At 44.5% G+C, this 23,101-nt stretch overlaps 1 protein-coding gene across 1 annotated transcript; it reads right to left on the reverse strand.

Annotated features, from left to right (window-relative positions):
* Nucleotides 1–4,991: 4,991 nt before the first annotated feature.
* LOC116897920 (cell cycle control protein 50C) lies at nt 4,992–22,605 on the reverse strand. The gene is made up of 7 exons (XM_032899321.1): nt 22,218–22,605; nt 18,938–19,048; nt 16,145–16,246; nt 15,161–15,248; nt 14,572–14,712; nt 8,641–8,850; nt 4,992–5,410 (listed from the first exon to the last, which is right to left on the reverse strand). Exons 1-7 carry the CDS (start codon nt 22,407–22,409, stop codon nt 5,226–5,228), a joined length of 1,029 nt encoding a protein of 342 aa, XP_032755212.1. The 5' UTR covers nt 22,410–22,605; the 3' UTR covers nt 4,992–5,225.
* Nucleotides 22,606–23,101: the final 496 nt, after the last annotated feature.

The raw sequence follows: 23,101 nt of genomic DNA on the forward strand, positions 1-23,101 counted from the left end.
GAAACTTAAAAAGTCATTTATTTTTGAGACAAGGTTTTGCCACACAGTCTAGGCTGGCCTCATATTGTCCATTCTCCTGTCTCAGCCTCCCTAATACTAGGATTATAGGTATACTGAACAGTACTTGGCCTTCTAAGGACAACTCTCTATTTGGCAAGCAAAAGTAGAGTTAGCAATGGGATTCTGAGCCAATCTTGGTGAAGAGACTCTGGGTTGAACCTTTGAGTGACTTCCTTGGCTCTGAGGACTGGAAATGCTTTCCTGTGGAGAAGCCAGCAAGGATCTGCTCCATGGTATAACCAGTTAAGGCTACTCAGAAACTGAAAAATGCTGACAACCACAGGCCACAGTACTGTGGGAATGCTGCAAAGCACACTGCAAAGGCAAAACCAGCAGCAGCGGTTTGAAGCTGTTTCCTTTTATGAATAGTGCATTAATAAAGGCAGCACCAAGTCACACAGCAGATGAGAGCCCCAACCTTCCTCAGGCTGCTCTCACGGGGATGGCTGGCACGCTGGCTGGGAAAATGATGGCTCGTCCAAGTCAGTGGGTTTTCTAGTTTCAGTGTCCTGGGTTTATGTGGAAGGAGTTAGGAGACTGGTGCTGTTCTGGGGGAATATTCCCTTAAGACATACCTTGAGGGAACTGAGAGAAACCTAGAACAGTGGGGGGGATCATGGTCAACCATGAGGAGAATGTGGACATCTGTGGAGGGCTATGGAAGTTGATTTAATACGAATGAGGAGTGGAGAAAATCTCACTGCAGGCAACTAATGAAATGACTACTGAGAGAGAGGGAATTAGCCTCTCCCAGGGAAGAGCCCCTTCATTGGTTATCCAATACGAAGTGCTCAGTCCTGACACAAACAAAAATGGACATAGCAGGTCGTATTATATATTTGTGCATACAACTCTGTGTGTGTGTGTGTGTGTGTGTGTGTGTGTGTAACAATAATAAAGGCACTGAGGCTCTCAATTTGAAAGTGAGGTAGGGTGGGGGATAGGTTGAGTTGAATGGAAGGGGTTAATGTAAGGGGAAGCCCTTCCCAGCAAGCTTCCAAGATGCCCCCTTTTGTTCACTCATCCCTGTGAGCTTGGCACACAAGGTAAGGGTCAAATAAGTAAAGTTTGAATAAAGCTCAACTCTACATCACCACAGGGTATCTATCGTTTATCTCAGGCTGGCATTAAATTCACAGTGGAGCTGATAATGATCTTGAACTCCAGACCCTGTGCTTTAACCTCTTGAGGGTTGCAGGCGTACATACCCCATCACATATGGGGGTTATGCAGTGCTGTGAGTGAGCTCAAGGCCTCACTCATGCTGAAACAGCATTGTGATATTAGGACAAGTGAAGCTGAGATTTAACAGCTGTAGTTATGCCTCTCCCAGTTAGCACTGTACTGGAGGAGTAAGGACTAGAAGGACTAAGGCCCGGAATCTGATGTCAGAGGGCTTAATTTCAATCAGACCTTCTTAGGGCCCTACCGGGACAGGTCACGCAAGCACCAGCGACAACTCAGCTATATCCTCAGCCCAGTTCTTTGTTGTCACTCCATCCTATTCAGTTCTGTTCCCGACACGGCTGTCCCTGTGCATGAAATACACACCAAAGTAGAAAGGCCTTCAGGATCTTAGTTTCCAAACAGTCATCTTCGTGCACTCTTATGCAGCACACACACACACACACACACACACACACACACACACACCATACACACACACACACCATACACGCACACACACACACACACCCCACAGACACACACACACACACCCCACAGACCCATACACCACCACACCAACACACACACACACACCCCACAGACACACACACACACACACCCCACAGACACACACACACACACACCATACACACACACACACACACACACACACACACACCCCACAGACACACACACACACACACACACACACACACACACACACACACTCGGGCAAACACTCACTGAATTTTCAGTTTGTTCCTTCTCTCTTTCTCGTGAGCTTCTCTTTCTGTTCTCAGCCCTGTTGCTAGGATTAGAGACAGGTTAGAGAGCACAGTTTTCCCAAGCTTTCGCCAAAGGCTTCACAGTAATTTAAGGATAAGCTATGCACTATGGCAGACACGGTTCTAACACTGAGGAGGCTGAGGCAGGAGAATCTTTTGCGCATAGACCAGCCTGGGCAACACAGTGAGATCCTGACACATACATGACGACTTTAGAAAGGTGTAGAAAGAGGAGGAGAGTCAGTCATGGGGTAGGGTTGGGGGATGGTGATGTGGAATGGGGGATGGGAGACAATGGAAGTCAGATCATTCTAGTTTCCCACTACTGGGGGTGGGGGGGTTTGATGTGAACAAGGACTTCCAGCCTATACCAGGGTGAGAGTCCTGCAAAGACAAACTACTTTAGGGTACTGGCTTTGAAGAAGCAAGAAAAAGGCATAAATTTCCATTTGTTTTTCTCAAAGTAGTTCCTCCTGGATAAAACTGTGTTTTTATATAGTGTCTTAGGGTTAGCTATTCAACACCGAAGGATGTCGGGACAAAAACTTAAATAGGGTAAGAATCTGGAGGCAGGAACTGATACAGAGGCCGTAGAGGAGTGCTGCTTTGGGCCTGCTAGCTCTCCACAGATTTCTCAGCTTGCTCTTCTTATAGAACCCAGGACTACCAGCCCAGGGATGGAACCACCTACAGTGGGCTGAGCCTTCCCCCATCAGTCACTAATTAAGAAAATGACTTACAGCTGGGTCTTATGGAGGCATTTCCTCAGTTGAGTTTCCCTCGTTTCAGATGACCCTAGGTTGTGCATCAAGTTGACATAAGATTAGTAGCAGACTGTCCTCCATAACCTGTGAGGCCCTGGACAAGACGGGACGCTCAGCAGGGCCTCTCAGAATCTACCTACAGACTAACTCTTCCCAGCAGAATAAGTTTTGGACTTTAACTGTAACCCTTTTCTTGAGCAGGACTCATCCATTAGAATATAGAGTTCCCAGCAATCACATAAGCCAAATGCGCGCGCACGCACGCACGCACGCACGCACGCACGCACGCACGCATTTTTTCCCGTTTTATCTCTAGATCCCTGACTGATACAGAACCTTTATACCTTATAGCCCTATGAGTTTGAGATGCAATAGTTGTATTTGCTTTTCCTAATCAACACTGTAAAGGAGGGTCTACAGGGCCAGGAACACAAGGTCAGAAGTTAGTGGGTGTGACTTTAAGTCATGTACTTCCTTTTGCTGTCCTCTGTACAGGTGACGCAAGCACTGGAAACAACTACCAGCTACAGCCTGACCAAACGCTGGCGTATTGATTTTCTACTGCCACTGCCACACGCCGCCACCCCCTCTGTGCTTAAAATAACACGTTTATTCTTTCACATCTTTTATATTTATGGGTAGAATCCATGTCAAGCCGGGTGCGATGGTTAATACCAACGTTAACGTCACGGGACTCACACTTGCTTAGGAGACAAACCTCTGGGAATAGCTGAGGGATTATCTGCCTTAAATTAAGGTGGAAGACCCAAAATGTGGGAACCACCATTCCATGGGCTGGAGTCCCAGTCTGCACAGATGGTGAAAGCCAGCTGAGGACCAGCGTTCATCTTTCTGATTTCTGACTCCTGATGGATGCGATGTGGACAGCTGCCTCCTGCTCCTACAGCCATGCCTTTCCTGCCATGATAGAAGTATAAATTGAACTCCCCTAAAACAAGCAAATCCTTAAAAGCTGCTGCCTTCATCTTTTTCCCTCTCCTTTTTAAGTCTGGCTGCCCTCGAACTAACTATATGTAGACCAGGCTGGCCTCAAACTCACAGTGATCCACTTGGCTCTGCCTCCCGAGTGTTGGGATTAAAGATGGTGTACCATCAGGACTGTTTTCTGAATTGCTTCTCGTCAGGTGTTCGGTCATAGCCACGTGGTGAATAACTAAACTAGTGTGGTGGCACATGCTTGTCATCTTAGCACAAGGGCTACTGACGCAGGAGGATCGTGAGTTCAAGGCCAGCCTGGACTGACAGTGAGTTTGCAGCCAGCCGTCATCTGTATTCTAGGTGGTGTCATTTTAGTACCAGTCCTAGGATTGCTTTGTGTCTTCAACCGGCTCAACACAGTTTTAAGAAACAGTCACTCCTAATGCTTTTTTTTTCCCCTCCAAATTATTTTTTTGTGTACACTGTAGAGCTTATTCCACTGGAGTAGAGGCTTGGGCAACTCATATTTCCACCTGCTTCAGTCTTGTAAAAACCAACCTGTGACTTCTGCTCTCTAGCAGAATCCGTCACAATTCAGCGTTCCTCTCGTCTCCGTTCTTCTCAGGTGCTTTCGGACAGCAACTGCTTTCTTAGTCAAATGCTAGAGATCATCAGGGAGATCAGGGGCCAGGCCTTTGCACTTAAGGATTCTCAAGATTTTATTAACAGTCACAAAACAGACCTTTGCCACACCACGAGGGTCACTCAGGATCATACCTATTGGGGAGGGAGTCAGGTCTTCTTGGTCAGTTTGTAAATCTGTTCCTTCGCTTTAGCCACTAGGAGACGCTACAGCGGTAGGGCAGGGCCGACTGGGACAGGCCCTTCCTGGGAGCATGCATGTGACCCATGACGGCGGTGGGGGGCGGGGAGGACAGGGGAGGGTTCTTACTCCTAATGCTTTATCTTGGGTAACATTAAAAAAAAAAAAACTTGCTTTTTGGTGTATTTTATTTTGGATACTCAGGACATGGCCAAGCTTTGCTTAGTCTAAACAGAAAAACTTGGTTGTGACTCAGTTCTGTTGCTCAGTTCAACAGCTGGTCTTTGGAAATCTATAACTTCACCCAGCCAGGAGACTGGGCCTGACCGAATAGCTAAAAGGACACAGTTTTGGCTTGCTCGTTCTTGCCTGAAGGGCAGACCCCCTAGGGAACTCACCCACCTGAGGTACAAGGACTTCACACACATTCTTAGCACTTGGTATAGAGTTCACAAACATGTATTATCTTTATTCCAAGAACATTTTACTGTACATATAGTTTTGCTTCTCCTCTTCGCCCCGCTCTGGGAACCTCATCATTTATCCGTGTAGTTAGGTTTATATTGGATTCCGTCAATCCAGCACCTCTCCTTGACATGGCTCAGAAACATCTCAAGGTTTGCTGGAGACCTTTGATTCTATTATTCCTCCGTCTGCTGCCACCTTCTGCGTGTCTTCTCTTTAAATCTACAGGAAACTCAGTTTATTCCTTTTCAGTTTCAAGTGAATTGCCAGGATGACAAAAGAGGCCAACAGCGTCAGTGCCCCTGTCACTGTGTAGGTGAGTCCCAAGAAAAGGCCTCCTCCCCCGAACCATGTCAGGGTGGAAAGGATAACGGACTTCTCTCCTTGGAACATGGTCACTGGAAAATCTAAGAAGATCTGTTAAGGACCTGGCTCAGTATTTATCCTCTGCACCATGGCGTGTACAAACGCACTACATTAAGTTATATGAAATTGGTCTTTTTCACAGACAAAAAAAAAATCCAGGTGGTTATTCTGTTTTACGTGTTTCCACGCAGTCAAATAAGACTCTATCTTGCTAGAATAAAATCAGTCAAAACAAGGCTTCCCTCAACAACGCTACAGTGCACAAAGCAGATGCCGACACAAACCGATCTGGAAGATTTGCCCATAGCTAGTGAACGGATAACCTAACTCCCTTTGGTGAGTCCAAGGTGGCACAAAGGATACAGACAGTGCTCACAGCAAACCTGAGGTTTTGTACATGAAACAGAAGACTCAGGAATGGCCAAGTCTCTTAACTGGCCAGCTTTAATTCCTTCAATGGAACCAATTCTTTCAGAGGAGCAAGAACAATAAATAAAGCGTCAGGATGAACAGAGAAACATTTTTGGTGAGAACTCTAAATCTAAAAGTGGTGCATTTGTCGGGGTTTTGAAAAGTCCGTGTCCCTGCTGCCTGTGAGAAAGTGTTTGAAGTGGGTTTGCTACGTAGCGTTTTAATGATATCATCTTCATGACGCTTGTGGCCTTGAGGGTTTTAAACATCTGGTGCCTTTTGTAAATGAAACTAATAAACAAACAAAGCCTTCTCATAGCAACACAGAGGACAGAGGCATTTCCCAGCAAAGCCCTTAAAGGCCTTCCAATCGCTTGGCAATGAGCTATTTAAAGGCACAAGGAAACATGTTTAGGAACAAGTCTACCCCCCATCCCCTCTAATAAGACTGGAATTCCTCATTATCACTTGGTCCTTGGGGGCTGCCTTGCCTCAGCTGCTGCCTGTGTTCTCTCCCAGTTCCTTTGAAAGGGCGAGTCCTCTCCTCACCTACAGGCCATCCTTTCCCTCTTCAGTAGGAGGGAGTGCTGCCGTCCGGGCTTACTTCATTAGCCAGGACGTACATGGGTAGTGCAAGCAGAGGACGGACAATCTAGAGATCAGTATTCAAATGCGGCTGTTAGCGAAGTCACGGGGGAGAGTGGTGTCCAGAGAGGAGACTAGAAACACTGTCTCCCTTTTAGGACATGGCCTCTTTTTTTTACTCCCATCCCAAACTCATTCCAGCAAAGGGTGAGGGCAGCATTGTCTGTTCTTTCCTCTGCCCTCTCTCCTATGTTTACTGTTACGACAGACACAAGGTCTATGGGATCAGGAGATTCAACTTGAGAGACACTCACTAGGCCAACTATCCCTGTTTTAAAGCAATAGAAGATAAAGGTTGATTGACAGGGATGTCAGTTGGCAGGGACCTCACAGAGGAACATCCCTACTCTTCCATTGGAGAGTTCTGCATACCTGCTCTAGGAGAAAGAAGAAATCTAGGAGGAGAAATCTAGGAGAAAGGAGAAATTTCATATTGTATTTTCCATCCCAGTACTAGATGAAGATCATTTGCTCAGTCCTGGGAGAAAAGAGAGAGAGAGAGAGAGAGAGAGAGAGAGAGAGAGAGAGAGAGAGAATATGAATGAATTTCACATTCAACCTCGGTGGGAGCTAGAGAGACTGCAGAAGTGGTCAGTTCAGTGTGGAGCAGCTCTGGCCTGCTGGGGATTCTTCTAGAAGAATCCCGGCCAGTAACCTTGGCAAGCTATAAGAGGTGTGAGTACTTAATTGGGCGGCTGTTTCAAAGCTTGATGAGAGTCTGCCTAAGAAATCTACCTGCTTTGGGGAAATCTGGAGACCATGGTTAGTATACATTAGGTATAAATTTATAACTTCTTAAAGCTAAGACTTACACTTTATAGTTAAATCTCCATTTGTTTTTTTGAATCAAGAGTCACATTTGTATTTTTAAATTTGGAGGGAGAAAAATCACAATCTGTTATTCGAACACATGTCTCCTAACCTGGCCCATATGTCTGTTTCTGAGGCATCAGCTCCCCTGGCTGGCTCTGAGCTGGAGAGAGGAAGAAGACACATCTGCAGCACACAGCTCGGCATTCCCGGCATGGACTGAACCAAGAAGTCTTCATCGAGCAAGCCATTGTTTGCTGGCTCGTCTGGATCTAGTTCATAGGTAGGTTTGGCCAAGAACAGAAGCTTCACACTTCCTGGGGTAGTAAGTGTAGGAGATGGGCTTTCCTTGCTCTAACACACTTTCGTCTAAAAGTTCTATGGTCCCTGTCAGTTTCTGCGGTTCCGGTCTCCCTTCCAAATGTACTCCTATTACCCCTCCCCTCTACTTTCCTGACTCCCCCAATCTCACCCCACTCTATATGGCAATGCCTTCTCCCAATGCTTTAGATGTCTAGACCCTACCCTTTATTGGTTCTTCTTGGGGACAAAATATTCCTCTATTTGTCCATACCTGATAGTGCTACTGGCTGTTGGTCCTTAAGAAAGAAAACCAAAAGACCTGTTAAGTATATAATTCAGACACAGTTATGTGATGACATTTGATAGTAGAAGAAACAGAGGACCCCGCATATGCCACTTCAGCACACTGTTTTGGCTGAAGGTACTTGAAAGCCATTAAGAGCAAGGAGGAGACCCTGACCTTCTACTCTTGAAAATGTAGAGGGAGATGACAAATGTCCTTAGACATGTGAAGACATACTTTATGTCAGGCGAGGGGATAAGCATCTTAAATCTCAGCATTGGGAGACAGCGGTAAGAGGTTAGAGCCAGGCTAGTTTACAGAGAGAGTTCTAGGACAGCCAGGGCTACCTAGTGAGACTGTGTCACAAGGAAGGAAGGAAGGAAGGAAGGAAGGAAGGAAGGAAGGAAGGAAGGAAGGAAGGGAGGCAGGCAGGCAGAAATACTTTTACCATCCGGGATCTGCACAAACAAATGAGGTTATACCAACCCTCAAGTGTCCTACATAATTGATAACTCCTTTTAAAACCAGGATGTAAATCCACACAGTCAACACTTCTTCGGGTCTCTTTTTCTTGGGAGAGTTCCAAAATACAGTAATGTAGTGAAAACTTGCACATTTCCCCCTGACCTCTCAGTTCCAGGGTTGTGAACCCTGACCCGCCCTGGAAGGGGCAGTGGTTTCCTCCTATGCTCATCCCTATAAAACACACTCTCTGTCCCACATATCTGCCTGGAGGACATCCACAGACTAAAGGAATTCTACAACCAGTAGCCAGATTTTGCCTTTGCTCAGAGAAAGGGGCATGGCCCAGGAGGATACTGTAGGAGATGCTCAAACTGTAGTTGCCCGCAGGTAAGCCGTCAGCGAAAGAGTCCTCGCGCCTGAGTCTGCGGTACAGTTTTCTGAAAGTGGGAAAGGCAGCAGTCCGCATCCACACAATGAAGTCCTCGTTGACGAAGCCATTGTTTCCTGGGTCTTCTAGATCCAGTTCATAGACAGGTTTGGCCCAGTGCAGAGGCTTTGAACTTCCTGTGGCAGGTGGGAAATGAAGAACAACAGAGAAAAGTCAGTTCGACCTCCAGTCTTCCTTATGAGAAAGAACTGCATTTCCAATGGAAGAGAAATAGGAATTTGACTTTAAAAAAACGAGCAATCATTAATTATATTGGCTTTTAGCATTCTAAGGAAGAGTTTAAGATAATTTTGTAGGGCTAATGAGAGATGATATAGGGTCTGTAGAGTAGCTCAGTGGTCAACATAGACGCTGTCAAGACTGCAGACCTGAGTTCCCTGAAACCCACATAGTGGGAGAAGAGAATGAGCTTCTGACTTCTTGCACATGAATGCAATACACTCATTCCCTGCCCTGTATACAAACCCACACTCACCCCATGATAAATAAATGGAGAGAGAGGGGACAAGGGAGACGGGAGAGGGGAGAGGGAAGAGGGGAGAGGGAAGAGGGAGATGGCCAGCACTGGAATCACAGGCCTAGTGCTGGAAGCCAGGAGACACATCTAGACACATCTGTTGACTTTTCCACAACTCTTACAAGTCTGTTTTCTGAAGAGAACATGGTTGTCCCCACTCTACAGAGCACCCTTGTGAACAGAAGTGCCCTCATCCATTCACGAGCATTTACTCCCTCAGTGCCTGGAACATAATTCAAATCAATGCTTGAAGAAGGGACCGAAGAGGCTTACTCAGTCTGCCGAAGTTGATAGAATCCATGCTACATTTCAGAGAGCTAACCAACAACAGCGAATTGTGAGAGGAACTTCTTTGCTATTATAAGGCTAGATCCTCTACCTACAGGAGACTCAAAAATAAGTAAGAAGCCTCTTGGGTTGGTGTGACGTCACATGCCTTCAATCTCGGTTCTTGGGAGGTGACTCAGTGAGTTCTCAGTCAGCCAAGGCTATGCAGTGATACCTTGTCTCAAAGACAACAAAAACTCAAGACTAAAACACCACTTCTTCTTAACTGTGACTGTTTGCTTCTCGCAGAAACCCCCAGACATGAGTTTATAATTTTTGTAAGCTCATTTTTATAATTTTTTTGTTTTTATAAAAACTTTTTTTAAAATAAAAGGTGTTTATAAAAGCTACATGAAGGGTGGCAGAGTACATTCACCTGCTGGAACATGTCTTTAGCCACACATATTTCCTCTGGAAAGAAGTCTGAGCTAGGTTGGGGATTTAGCTCAGTGGTTAGAGCGCTTGCCTAGCAAGCGCAAGGCCCTGGGTTCGGCCCCCAGCTCCGAAAAAAAAAAAAAAAGAGAGAGAGAGAAGTCTGAGCTAGAGAATCCTCCTCTGCAAACACCTTGGAACCCACCTATTTTGGCCCTTCCCAAGACATCAGTCATTGAATCTAGTTAAACGGTACGTGTCTGGGGCTCACATTACAGTCCCCAGCTGCTTTCTAGTTTGTCTTGTACCCATGACCCAAGACAGTGTATGGCAGGGATAACTGGTGCCAGATGCAGCTTTGTTAGAAATGCAGGTTCTGGGCTGGAGAGATGGCTCAGCGGTTAAGAGCACCGACTGCTCTTCCAGAGGTCCTGAGTTCAAATCCCAGCAACCACATGGTGGCTCCCAACCGTCTGTAACGAGATCTGATGCCCTCTTCTGGTGTGTCTGAAGACAGCTACAATGTACTTACAAATACATAAAATCTTATAAAAAAGAAAGAAATGCATGTTCCAATGCCCTCTTCCTGTGTGTTTGTAGAGAGTGACAGTGGACATAAAATGAATAAGTCTTTTCAAAAAGAAAAAGAAATGTTGGTTCCAAGGACTTTCTATCACCCAATCCCACCACCTCCCATGTGTCTGGATGGTGTCAGAAACATGGTCTGGTCTGCGGTATCAACTTTCCTCATTTTCCAAGTTAATTTGGGTCATTTGTTTTCTTTCATCATATCCATCATCTATCCATTCATCTATCCATCCATCATCCATCCATCCATCATCCATCATCCATCCATCCTTCATTCATTATCCTTTCATCCATTATCCATCCATTATCCATTCATCTATTATCCATCCATCATCCATCCATCCATCCATCCATCCATCCAATAACATTTTGACTGTTTATGTATCAAAATTCAAGGATAATAAAAAATTGCATAAGATTCTTGAACAGGCAGATTTGCAGAGTATGACATGATAACTCTTTGAGTCAGGAACAGAGGACAGCAAGAGATAAGAAAAAGCCAAAGACTCTGTTACAGGCTTGAAGATATCTTGGTAAAACAAAACAACGAAATGTCCTGTCCCTTGAAAAACTGGTGATTGAAGTTAGAATCAGAGAGTAGATGTGCTGGTCAGCACAGGACAGCCCCTGATGGCTGGTGTGCACGAGTCCACGCGATTTAGAATGTATCCCAAGCAGTCTATGTGCACGTGACTTCATTCTCTCAGCCTCTGGATGTGGACTTGCCTAGACGTTGGTGAGATGTTCGTGTGCAATGAATGGGGTGACTTCCTGAACTTGTGATTGTGTTGGAAAGATAAGCAGGGACCTCTTAGTCAAAACACAATCTAAGGGAATCACTGTGACCCCTGACAGCTGTTCAGCCTTCCAGCCAGCCACGGTGCAGTTTCTGACTTTGCCTGTTACATGTGTGAGGCCACCAGGCTGTAACTCAGAGGGGTTGACGGTTAGGGTTTGGAGTTCAGGCAATGATAGGTCCAGTTCTGTGTTCATGTAGCCTACATAGGAGACAGATGCTGAGCGGTCCTGCTGGTGTGCTTGCACTCTCGACGGTCACATCACTGTAGGCTCTGAACACATCACTGGGTATCATTTGGTTCCAGTCTTTTATTTGCTAGTAAATCCTTTTAACTGTGAAGATCCAACAGCCGGAATGCAGGGTCCATGTAAAGTAAGTGCATTGTCTTCCGGTTGATGAGGATGACATGGTTTGGTTGACGACATCCCACATGGCAGCAACAGTGATGCTGCTGACCGTGTGGAAACAGAAGGTGTAAGTGAGAACATCTGAACTTACGGAAAGTCTGTGAGTGAGGACTGTGTCCAGACAATGGTTTAACCTCCTCCAGACCGTCCATTCATATATCCTCCCCTGGGATGCCTTCACTAGGACCACACCATTAGTCCTGGTACTCAGCAGTCAGGGGTAGGAGGATGTCTGAGTCCAAGGCTAGCCAGAGTGAGACTGCGAGACCCTGTTCCCAGAAAATAAGAACTAAATGGACTCACTTTTATTTTTTTGTTGTTTACATAGCTTTTGAGACAAAGTCTCACTTTGTGTATCAGATTGGCCTGAAGTTTGTGGTCCTCGTTTTCCAGATTCCTTAGACCTGGGATGGTCGTACACCATTCCAGTGTGTGTGTGTGTGTGTGTGTGTGTGTGCGCATGTGTGTGCATGCATGTTTGTGTATGCATGTGTGTGTATCCATGTGTGTGTATCCATGTATGTGTGTTATATCTGTGCATATGTGTACATGCGAGTATATGTGTATGATCATGTGTATGTTCATAACCAACACTGGGTATCTTCCACCTTATCTTTAGAGACAGGATCTTTCCTGAACCTAGAGTACACCAATTGGCTAAAATGTCTGGCTGGGAGCTCTGCTTCCTCCTGTTCCCTGTCCCCAGCACTGTGGTCACAAGTAGGCACTGACACACCTGGCCTTTATGTGGGTAACTGGGATGTGAACCCTGGTCCTCGGGCTTGTGCAGCAGGCACGTTGCCCGCTGAGCTCTCTCCTTAGTTTCCGAGTTTTTATTTAAAATGTTTTTCATAGCCAAAGAAATGGCCTTAGTGTGTTGCCTTCATTAGCAAAGAACAAACTGTGAACTGTTAGTCAGATGAAGCCAGTTTTATGTGAATGTCTTCAGGCAGGCAATACTAAACCCTGGGTTTAACTTCTCACAGAATCAAAGCAAGGCCCTTAGGAAGTCAATCGCGAAGATAACAATCTGGCATTTATAGATGTTACTATAAACTCAGCTAAGAACTTTAAATGGTTTGCTTTTGCAGTGATAGAAGATGTGCAAATTTGGTGGAGCAGAAACCCAGAGTGAAGCTAATTCCCTCGGTAAATAGGAAAACAACAGAGAGGAAATGTCCTTAAACAGGTATGGAGCATACATAAATCACATTAATGCCACAAGACATTACACACGTCAGCATGACTATCGTTCTTTAAACAGACTTTTCAGAAGGCCTGAAGCGTTAAGGAACGCTTCTGCGCACCAACAACTCATGTTGATCCCGGACCTTTTCTTTTCTAATGAGCCCTTTAACTTGCATTTTGTGAAAGATAATTGAAAATCTTTTCTTAAAGTATGCAAAATAGGTAATGTCGGAAATGATACCATGTGAAGGAAGACTCTGTGAACAATCCTTACTGAAAACTAAGCTGGGCTGGGGAGATGGCTCAGCGGTTAAGAGCACCGACTGCTCTTCCAGAGGTCCTGAGTTCAAATCCCAGCAACCACATGGTGGTTCCCAGACATCTGTAGTGGGATTCGATGCCCCTTTCTGGTATGTGTTAAGAGAGCAACACTGTACTCATATACATAAAATAAATGAATAAATCTCAAAAAAAAAAAAAAAAAAAAGCAAACTAAGTTTCCAAACGAGGGAACATTATAATTGAACATGCTCCACAGTGAGAGTTCCAAATAAGACTCACTTTTTACATTTCATAATTAGGCCTTGAATTATTTTGGTTTCTATAAAGACTGTTGGTACTTTTGGTTGAAAGATTTCTGTGCCAGAATAAAGTGATATTGAGAAAGTCCAGGATTTATATGCTAGTGTCTGAACTTAATGAGAAATTCAAAAATAGGGAAAAAAAACCACCTATGAAGTAAAAAAAGCCCATGAAAATATTTGGATTAAGGGAATAACAATTGAAATGTAAATAAAAAATACCCAATTTAATAAAGATGGAGAAAAAATTATCTTCTGTATTATCTTCAAACATTTTGATAATAACAAAGGAAATATTTTAAAAGATGTTTAATATACATTTATATATTTAAATTTTTGAAAAAACCAGCATTGTTCAAAGTAGGTTTAAAATTTTTAAAGTAGATTTACGTAGAGTTATTTTATAGGCCCATCAATACTATATTGGTTTATAAATCAATATATGAAAATTTCAATTACGAAAAAAGTTATTTTTTATTCTAAAAAGTGTATCCAGTTGAAGACAGGCATGGTGGTACTTGCCTTTAATCCAAGGAATCTGAAGTCAGAGGCGGATAGATCTCTGAGTTTGAGGTCAGCTTAGTCTACACCGTGAGTTTCAGGACAGCCAAAGCTACACAGAGAAACCTTGTCTTGAAAAAACACACAAAGCATCAGACAAGAAAAAAAAATGTATCCGGTTGCAAAATAAATTACAGCTTGAACACAAACTTCCTAAGACATTTGCTTTTTCTTAACAGTTAATGGGAACAAAACACAGAACCAATTACTTCATATTTCTAATAGGGAGAAGACAATGGTAGTGCCCAAGATGGGGAAAGTTAGAACAGGAGTCAAAGAACAGAAAAGACACCTCAAGGAACAGGCCATGATGACTTGCGCCTTTAATCTCAGTGCCCTGGAGGCAGAGGTAGGCAGAACCCTGTGAGTTCTGGGGTAGCCTGGTCTACACAGCGAGTTCAGGACATCTGTGCAGAAATACCTTGTCTCATGAAAACAGAGAGGGGGGAAGGGAGGAGAAAGAGTTGATGGGGGTGGGGTATCTTTCTGGTTCGTACCTGCAAATGTACTAGTAAAGTTGCTGGTTCTCGGATTCCGGAATTTGACATACTTATCTGTCCACCACGTAAGCCCACTCCTTAGCATCGGGACTTCTATCTGTGTAGATGAGTTCAGGTTGTATGAAAGAGTTATGGTATCTGAAACAAATTTAAAATTACAGTGGACATGTTAGGTAGCCATTTTGCCACCTTTCAAAATGCAGACCCAGACCCAGACCCAGATGACAAACAAATTAGAGGTCGTTTTGTTTTGTTTTGTTTTTTTCAGATACTCAACACACCCACGTGCCATCGACGCTGACTCATGAGATCACTTTTTCCTTTACCAACACTGGGCCAATTATTGAAAAATATTCTTTGGTTCCATTTAACTTATGTTTCCTGACTATTCCTTCAGATTGCTGGTGAGGGAAAAGTTATTTACAAATGAAACGCCAGACATCAGTGCTCTGGCTTTTCCTGGATAAAATATTTGGCACTAAGCAAGGGGGAAAAAAAAAAAACCCAGCCACTCAGCTGCCCGGGTAACATCCCGGATGTGGAGGGGCTCACACAGTTATGAAAGAGGTAGGAAAAAGTCACCTACCGTTGAATATGCTGTTGGCAATCGCGCCACAGGGAATGATGGGAGTGTCATTTTCGGACACTTGGAATGGAGAACAGTTCGTAGTATCCTGTTTGCAAGATGATGTATCAATTAGAAGTGCTTTTGGCAAACTCTTAGACTATTGAGAGAGAGGCCAGCGGCCAGATGCGTCAACCCTCGTTAGTGGATGGACGGACTGCTCTCTGTGTTCCTCAGGCTTTCTGGCTCACTAAGACCAGGAGACGTTCATTCTTTGGAGATATGTGTGCTTGTGGGTGTCTAGATGTGTTGTTTCCTTGTTGACAACACAGAGCACGTCAGAAGTATATGCAGGAAGGATTTCCACCTTGCTTTGCTGAGTATCGCAGTAGGTTAAATGGAAACAGTTTTTAAAACCTTTCTGTTAAAGTGCACCAGATTCAGACAGTCCCTGGGGTCAGGTTCCATAGCTAGATTACGTCACAGGGAAGTGCTTGCTAAACAGGCTTAGGTTAACACTTCCACAGACATATATGTCTGACATATGTGAACTGCTAACAGTGAAAAAATTACAACTCTGGGTCCACAAAGATACCCAGTTAAACCAAAGGCTTTTTTTCAGGAAATTCTCCTTTAAGTAGGATGAATCAAGGGCTCCGATTATAGAAAGGAAGACAAACATGGTTAGCAGGTGAACCAAATAGAGACCAAGGCCTCTCAAAATTCACAAAAGGATAATTACTCGGTTGGCTAGCAACCACAGTGCCTGGTTTACAGGGGACAGTGCTCTCTCTCTCTCTCTCTCTCTCTCTCTCTCTCTCTCTCTCTCTCTCCTGATAATGCTTACCCAACCTGCTCAGCCCCTTCGCCTCAGGTAAGAATGAAGCAAACAGTTCTATCTTTAAAAACCTGGATGCCGAGGCCCACCCCATGTCTGTCTTTTAGATGGGAATGACCACCAGGCTTAACACAAAGGAAGAGAACATTACACCAAATGGAACTTACCCAAATATCCTTACCCACCAATTGGCTATTGCTTCTTGATAAAATATATCGATAGAGATTCTGATAGAAACCGTACAATTTGTAGTACATATAAACATCGCCCTGCATAGAAGAATAAGGAGCAAATAGTATGAATTCATTGGAATATTTGTAAACACGATCAACTCATCCCCCCCACCCCCCGCAAAACAGACATTACATAAAACACTGGTGGGAACTGGAAGCTTCTTTTTAGAAAGTAGAAAGTAGAAACTAGAAACTCAGAGAGAGAGAGAGAGAGACAGAGAGAGAGACAGAGAGAGAGAGACAGAGACAGAGAGACAGAGACAGAGACAGAGATAGAGACAGGGTCTCTCTGTGTAGCCCTGGGTGGCATGAGACCAAGCTGGCCTTGAATTTAGAGATCTGCCTGCCTGCCTGCCTCTACCTCTGGAGTGCTGGGGTTAAAGGCACGCACCACCATGCCAGTTTTAGGCTTCGTGCTTTCAATACCTCAACTTCAGGTTTACAAATATCGTCTCTTTTTGGTAGCACCAGGAAAAATGTTATGCATACCATGTTCTACGGCCTTAAAAATACTGTTCACAAGATTTCAATATCTAGGTATTTTTCCTTGATGAAACGCAAGTTTCTTTTCGGGGTCCCTGGTCAACCTAAAACAGTTGGGACGTCAGCAGCACTGGTCTAAGCGATCTCAGCAGCTTCTTCGGTATGGTAACTCCAGGTAGAGAAGTGGTTCTCAACCTGTGGCTCACCCACCCCTTCAAGGCTCAATCCTTTCACAGGGGTCGTCGCCTCAGGCCGTTGGAAAACTCAGATATTTATGTTAAGATTCATAACAGTTGCGAAATTTCAGTTATCGAGTAGCAAGGGAAATAATTTTATGGTTGGGGGGAGTCACATTGGGAGAACTGTATTAAAGGCTCGCAGCAGTAGGAAGCTGGAGACTTGTGTGGTTGATGTGATTTGAGAAATTAAAGTCCAACAACATCCCAGTGATTTCCTCGGTAAGAGTTGGGTGGACGTATGGCTTGACTAAGAGGGAGCTGCTGCTCATCCAATATTTGCTAGTGTTCTTAGCAGCAGGCAAAGGTTAATGACCTTGTTCGTGAAGAACAGGCTGGGTATTAAGGACTGAAAGGGCCGAAGGGGCTCGAGACCCCATATGAACAACAATGCCAAGAAACCAGAGCTTCCAGGGACTAAGCCACTACCCAAAGACTATACATGGATTGACCCTGGCTCCAACCTCATAGGTAGCAATGAATAGCCTAGTAAGGGCACCAGTGGAAGGGGAAGCCCTTGGTCCTGCCAAGACTGAACCCCAGTGAACGTGATTGTTGGGGGGAGGGTGGTAATGGGAGAAGGGTGGGGAGGGGAACACCCATATAGAAGGGGAAGGGCAGGAGTTAGGGAGATGTTGGCCTGGAAACCGGGAAAGGGAATAACATTTGAAATGTAAATAAGAAATACCCAATTTAATAAAGATGGAGAGAGAGGAAAAAAAAGATGTTGCTGGAGACTGTGTTGACCTGAAGTATATTTATTCTGTGACATAGCGGGATGCAGGAGTAGCCACAGCAGACACGGCTGTTGAGCTTTAGGATAGCTTTAGGATACTCTTGTTTGTGGTGATGTGTTAAAACCTGTGAGGCCTCTAGTCTCGTTGTACTTAATGGTAGTCTAGGAACAGTGGGGTAGATAGCATTATTGTGCTTATTTTGGGATGGATTGGGTCTGGAGTATTGAGTTTCAATAGTGACCTGGTTTTAGTTGAACCACCTCACTGAGAGGACTGTATGGGGTGTGGTTCTGAGTTTGTGGGAGAGTTGTCTGGAGTGACCAGGAGGAGGTGTTGGCTGGCTGGGTTGACTGTGGGTTTGTGTACACGACTGAGCAGGGGGGCCTGTGCTTGTCTCTGTACTGCGCCAAAGCTGCGGGCGGTGGTCTGGTGGTGAGTTCTATCTTTCATTTCAGAAACGTACAATAGGAAACATTTTGTGTATTATGTAAGCGCCCCAGACTCTGTCCTGCCGTTTCAAAGAAAATCTAGGTGCTATAACTTGAAACTGGAGTCACTGAGCATGCGCAGGTGAGAAAGCGTGCTAGGCACTTGGAAGCCGGCAGAGCTCAGGCTCTGGTAGAGGACCAACGGCTTAGCTGCAAGTTCTGTGCTTTCCGCAAAGACACAGACAGATGGGAATTGATACTAGGTTTTATCTTTGAGATTTTTTTTTTCTTCCTTCAAAAATTTAACTATGCTGGGCCTTCAAGAAGGAAAGAGGAATTCAGAAGTTGGGAGAGATACAAGGGTAGGGGGAGCTGGGTAAGGACTAGAGCGAGGAAAGTCGTAGGCTCAGTAAGACTGTTCAGCAGCCCAACAGGAAGGCTTAGGACACGTGCAGTACTCTCGTCTCCTGGGGAGAGCCTACCTTAGGAACCCTGTTGTGATAAGTTCCTGCCTCATAAGGCCCCTTGGAACCCAGACCTTTGTGCAGAATGACTTCAGAGCATAGAGCTACGGTCACCCTTTAGATTTGATCCCAGTAGTAAGAGCTGAGAAGGGATTTTTTTTTAATGGCTCCATGGTTTTACCTAGTAATCAAAACTTAAATGAGAAATGTATTGTATCTGCTTCTCAAAGATATTTCAAAGGCGTATCCTGTGCTCTGCATTCTGGACCTCTCTTTATTTCTTGTATTTTTCAGGTTTTGGAGAGGATCTGATGGAAAGTGCAAACCCATCATGGAGAGATACAAGGAAGCCCGCGAGCGTGAAGTTGGCTGAACTCACCTCCATTTTCTCCGGAAGGTAAAAGGGAAGAGAACAGTTGCATTCTTTGTCAAAATTAGAACTATCTTCCCGTAGCTGAGCGCAATTTGCACACATGTTTGTGTAATTTATCTGTCAGGCAGCGAAAAAACAATAGTTCACTTAAAGGTTATGTGAGTCCACATCTTAAAACTCAATGCGGGAGCCACCCCAAAGTCTTCTATTCCCCCCTCCCCCCACGAGATGGAGCCTGCGACATGGCTAGAGGCCAGACTGCTGTGAGGGCGAGCTTTTCTGGGGTACTTGGGAGGAAGCCTTCTCTCAGCCTCTCATTTGTTCGCCTGAAGGCGTTTTTCACTGGCCCAGAACTCCATGTGTCTGTTGCACGCTTATGAGATCTGCTGGGATGACGCCGCTGTCCTTCTAAGTCACAGGAGTGGCTACTTGGAAGGTATTAGTCAGGGTTTGTGAAAACTGCCCACAGCCCGAGTCTAATCACCTTCACAGGGAACTCATTCATTCCCCATTTTTCCATTTTATTGTATGGAAAATATTCATATTAATTATTTTGCATGTCCTCTGAAAGCCGTTACTGAAAGTGACCAAACGGGACGGCAAACATTTCCAAACTCTATCATTGACGTGTGTGGAATAGTTCTCAGCTCGAGAAGGTGCTGTGTTCTGCCTTTTGAAAGTTAAATCCTCTGAAAAACTGTATAATGAATTCTTTTAAAAAGAGTCACATGTCCCAAGTGGGTGATCCCTCCGTGCTCTGGCAAAGCAGCCGGCAGTCCGTTCTGGGAGGACGCAGCCGGAAGAGAGTGGGAGGGGAGGCTCAGAGAAAAGGGCTCAGGGGGCTGCATGCTCCCCAATCCTGTGGGCAGATTCTTCCTCCCTGCCTATGAGGAAGAGTAGTGGGAGGATTCTGGGCCCATGGAAGCTCAGAGGAGCAAGGGCGTGGCTTTTTTCTTTGGTAAGGTGCCGATAGCATGAAGGATTCTTTTGAAGAGAAAACTAACAGGAAAGAGAAGCAGCATTGAATCTTGCAAAGCCGCAGAAGCTGAAAGTGAAGTGTAAATTCACTCATGTGCCTCGGGGGCTTTAAGTCACCCTTCTTCATATATGTATGACATGGCCTGAACGATTACTTTGATAATATTCATGCCTTTTCTGGGTGTAGAACTATGATTTATAACGAGCATTAAGGAACAGGATAGCATGCCAGTCGAGAACCAGCACAGACAGCACACTGAACCAAACCAAGGGAACGGAGGCTCCCATGTGGCCAAAATCCCCTTATGACTGCAGTGTTATATTTGAATTCCAGTGACTAATTTTAATCACCAGTATATTTCATGTGACAGTTTGTCTACAAGTGATGTCACATGGGAGTGCACTTTATCTCATAGATTCCATGTTGAATCTCTGAATGGTGAAATTAAAACAACAACAACAACAACAACAACAACAACAAAATTTCTCTGTGCAAATGGAAGTTTACCCTCTGGGTGTTCCTGGCTCCCCAGTAAGGTACTAGAGGCAACCCTGTCTGAAACATAAGAAAAGAACTCAAAGAATGGAAAATACCCTTCAATGTCATGGGACAGAAGTATCTTGTTAATAGTTATTTAGTCTTAGCCAACAGCCAGTGACAGATGGGGTCACTGTCATGAGACATAGGTGACATAATTCAACAATGACTGCCTCTTAGTGAAGACTGACGCCCATGTCCCCGCCCCCCCCAATTGCCAAATCCTCCTTCCTAAGGAAGAAAGATATGAAAAAAAAAAAAAAAAAAAAAACTGGGGTTGGGGATTTAGCTCAGTGGTAGAGCGCTTGCCTAGCAAGCGCAAGGCCCTGGGTTTGGTCCCCAGCTCCGAAAAAGAGAGAGAGAAAAAAAAAAAAAAAAAAACTGATGGAGAAGCAAATAAAACGAGCTGTTTTTAAAAGGAAAATCAGCCTTGCTTTCAAGCTTTGATGTCCCCCATCCCTTTCAGCATGGGCAAGTTTCATGGACTAGAATGGAACTCGACAGGCAGAACAAGCTGGCCTTGAATTCACAGAAAACCTACTGCCTCTGCCTCCCAAATTCTGGGATTAAGGGTTTGTGCCACAACTGTTGGATACACATGAGCTTTTTACATACCGCCATGGAGATGTAAATTAGTATAGCCACTCCAGAAAACAGGATAGGGATTCTTCAAAAAGGTGGGCCTATCATAAGATCTGGCCATCTCACAAGTGTATAGATGGAGAAAATGAAATTTGCACATCAAAGAGATACCCCTATGTGTTTTTTTTTTTTTTGCTGTCCTATTCATAATGTTATGGAATCAATCTCATTGTCCACTGACAGATGAATAAAATGGTATTATGTATCTACAGTGGAACATTATTTGGTCATAAACACACAGTCTTGTCATTTGCAGCAAGATGAATGGATACGGAGGAATATTAGGACAACAGATATTGCGTGGTCTCACTTATATAACAAATCTTAGACGGTTCATCTGCAGGCAGAATAGTTCCTTAGCCAGAGGCTGGGAAGGGTAGTGGGAGGAAGAGTGTAGCTGGACGATGCAAACCTCGTACAGAAAGTACAATCCTTGTGCTGCCCAGCACAGCCCTGTGTCTATGGCTCACAATAACTTCCTATATGCATCATGAACATCTAGGAGAGAGGAGCTAGAACGTAGTCACAAGTGACTACAGAAGTGGCAAGGAGAGAAAGATCATAATTCCCTTGATTTGCTCATATATACATATATATATACATGTATATATATATATGTGTATGTATGTATACACACACATAAGCATGTACTGAAAAAAGAAATCACTGTGCCCAGTAAGCTACTTCAACCATGACATGTTAATTTCACAAGAGTAACATTTAAAAGTGCACACGCTTTTAAGAAGCATGTTTTTACTTTTGGCTCTGTGCTCTGATTTTGGGCTCTGTGTCCTATCACGGAATCTGAATGGGATGACTGGGGTCTGGCGGTCTTTTGAGCTTGCCTCTCTTCTTTCACCCGTTTCCCGCTTGCTCACTTCTTTAATGCCGTCTGACTTAGCCAGGCTCGCGTACAGACATGTGGCCGGAGGCAACCAGCTTTGCAAATAGGAGTGACCAAAGTCACCGCTGTGGGCTCCTCCATCTGCATCCCTCCCAGCCCAAAGTTGGGTGGATCCAGACATTTCTGGTTTCCTGTGGAGGGGCTGTGCTCTTAAACCGATTACTCCCATTTAAAGTCCCAAACTGAGAACCTTTGGAAATAAAAAACGGTAACACAGGACAAACCTCAATTTCCTTGGTGCTCTTCGCAAACAATAGAAGGATGACGCCCACAGAGAGGCAGAATCCTCCTGTGGCGAAAAAGATAGAGAGGACGATGGAGGCAGATAAATTTAGCTGTTGGGCGGGCAACGTTTGCTGCTTGAGTGCTGTATTTTCCGGCAGTCTGGACAGGTCGTACTGGGGTCCCATCTCCATTTTGGTCCTCTGGGTAACTCACATGCTTTTGGGACATTTAGAACATTCATATTTACAGTGATACCACGTAATACTAATGGTACATAAAGAATTACATGAAGTCGTGAATTCTCTTTTGCTTTCTGATCTCATTCTTTAGGCAGACCTGCCACATACAGGAAGCACGGATCTCTCCAGGCTCTGCTGGGTGCATTTTATTTAGGCTCAGAAAGCCTGTCGTGCTAAAATGCCATGCCTATAAATGTTCTCCTCAGGGTCTATAAAAACCAACATCTGCTCACGCTCGGAAGCAGTTGTTATGGGTTGTTTCAGAGATTTGTTGGGTACGTCAAGGCAAAACCTTCCCAAATTTATCCTTAGAAACATGTGTAAATCTTTGGCGATTATTACAATCAAAGTCAGGGCTATCCACTTTGCCCCAAATATGGTTATAGTCTAACAGGAATGTGAACTAAACTGGGGAAATGCTCTGAAATTACATCTAGCTTTGCCATTTGTGATGATACAGAGAGAAAAACAAACAGGGATTTGGAGAACATATACTTAACTTCAACGGCTTTCTTACTGTTTTGGTTTTGTTTTGCTTTTCTTTTCTTTTTCTCATACATAAGAGAGACCCAGGCAGAACAAGTAGATTGCAACATCTCCTTTTGCAGCTGGAGAGATGGCTTAGTGTTTAAGAGCACTGGCTG

Source organism: Rattus rattus, chromosome 4 (assembly GCF_011064425.1).
Source record: "Rattus rattus isolate New Zealand chromosome 4, Rrattus_CSIRO_v1, whole genome shotgun sequence".
NCBI classification, from domain to species: domain Eukaryota; kingdom Metazoa; phylum Chordata; class Mammalia; order Rodentia; family Muridae; genus Rattus; species Rattus rattus.

Bases quoted from the DNA above. Each gene is read 5' to 3' on its own strand.
- LOC116897920 (XM_032899321.1), bottom strand. From the start codon at position 22,409: ATGGAGATGGGACCCCAGTACGACCTGTCCAGACTGCCGGAAAATACA. The intron at 16,247-18,937 runs GTGAGTTCAGCC...TCTTCTATGCAG, and splicing joins ACCTTCCGGAGAAAATGGAG to GGCGATGTTTATATGTACTA. The intron at 14,713-15,160 runs GTAGGTGACTTT...AATTTGTTTCAG, and splicing joins TGCCAACAGCATATTCAACG to ATACCATAACTCTTTCATAC.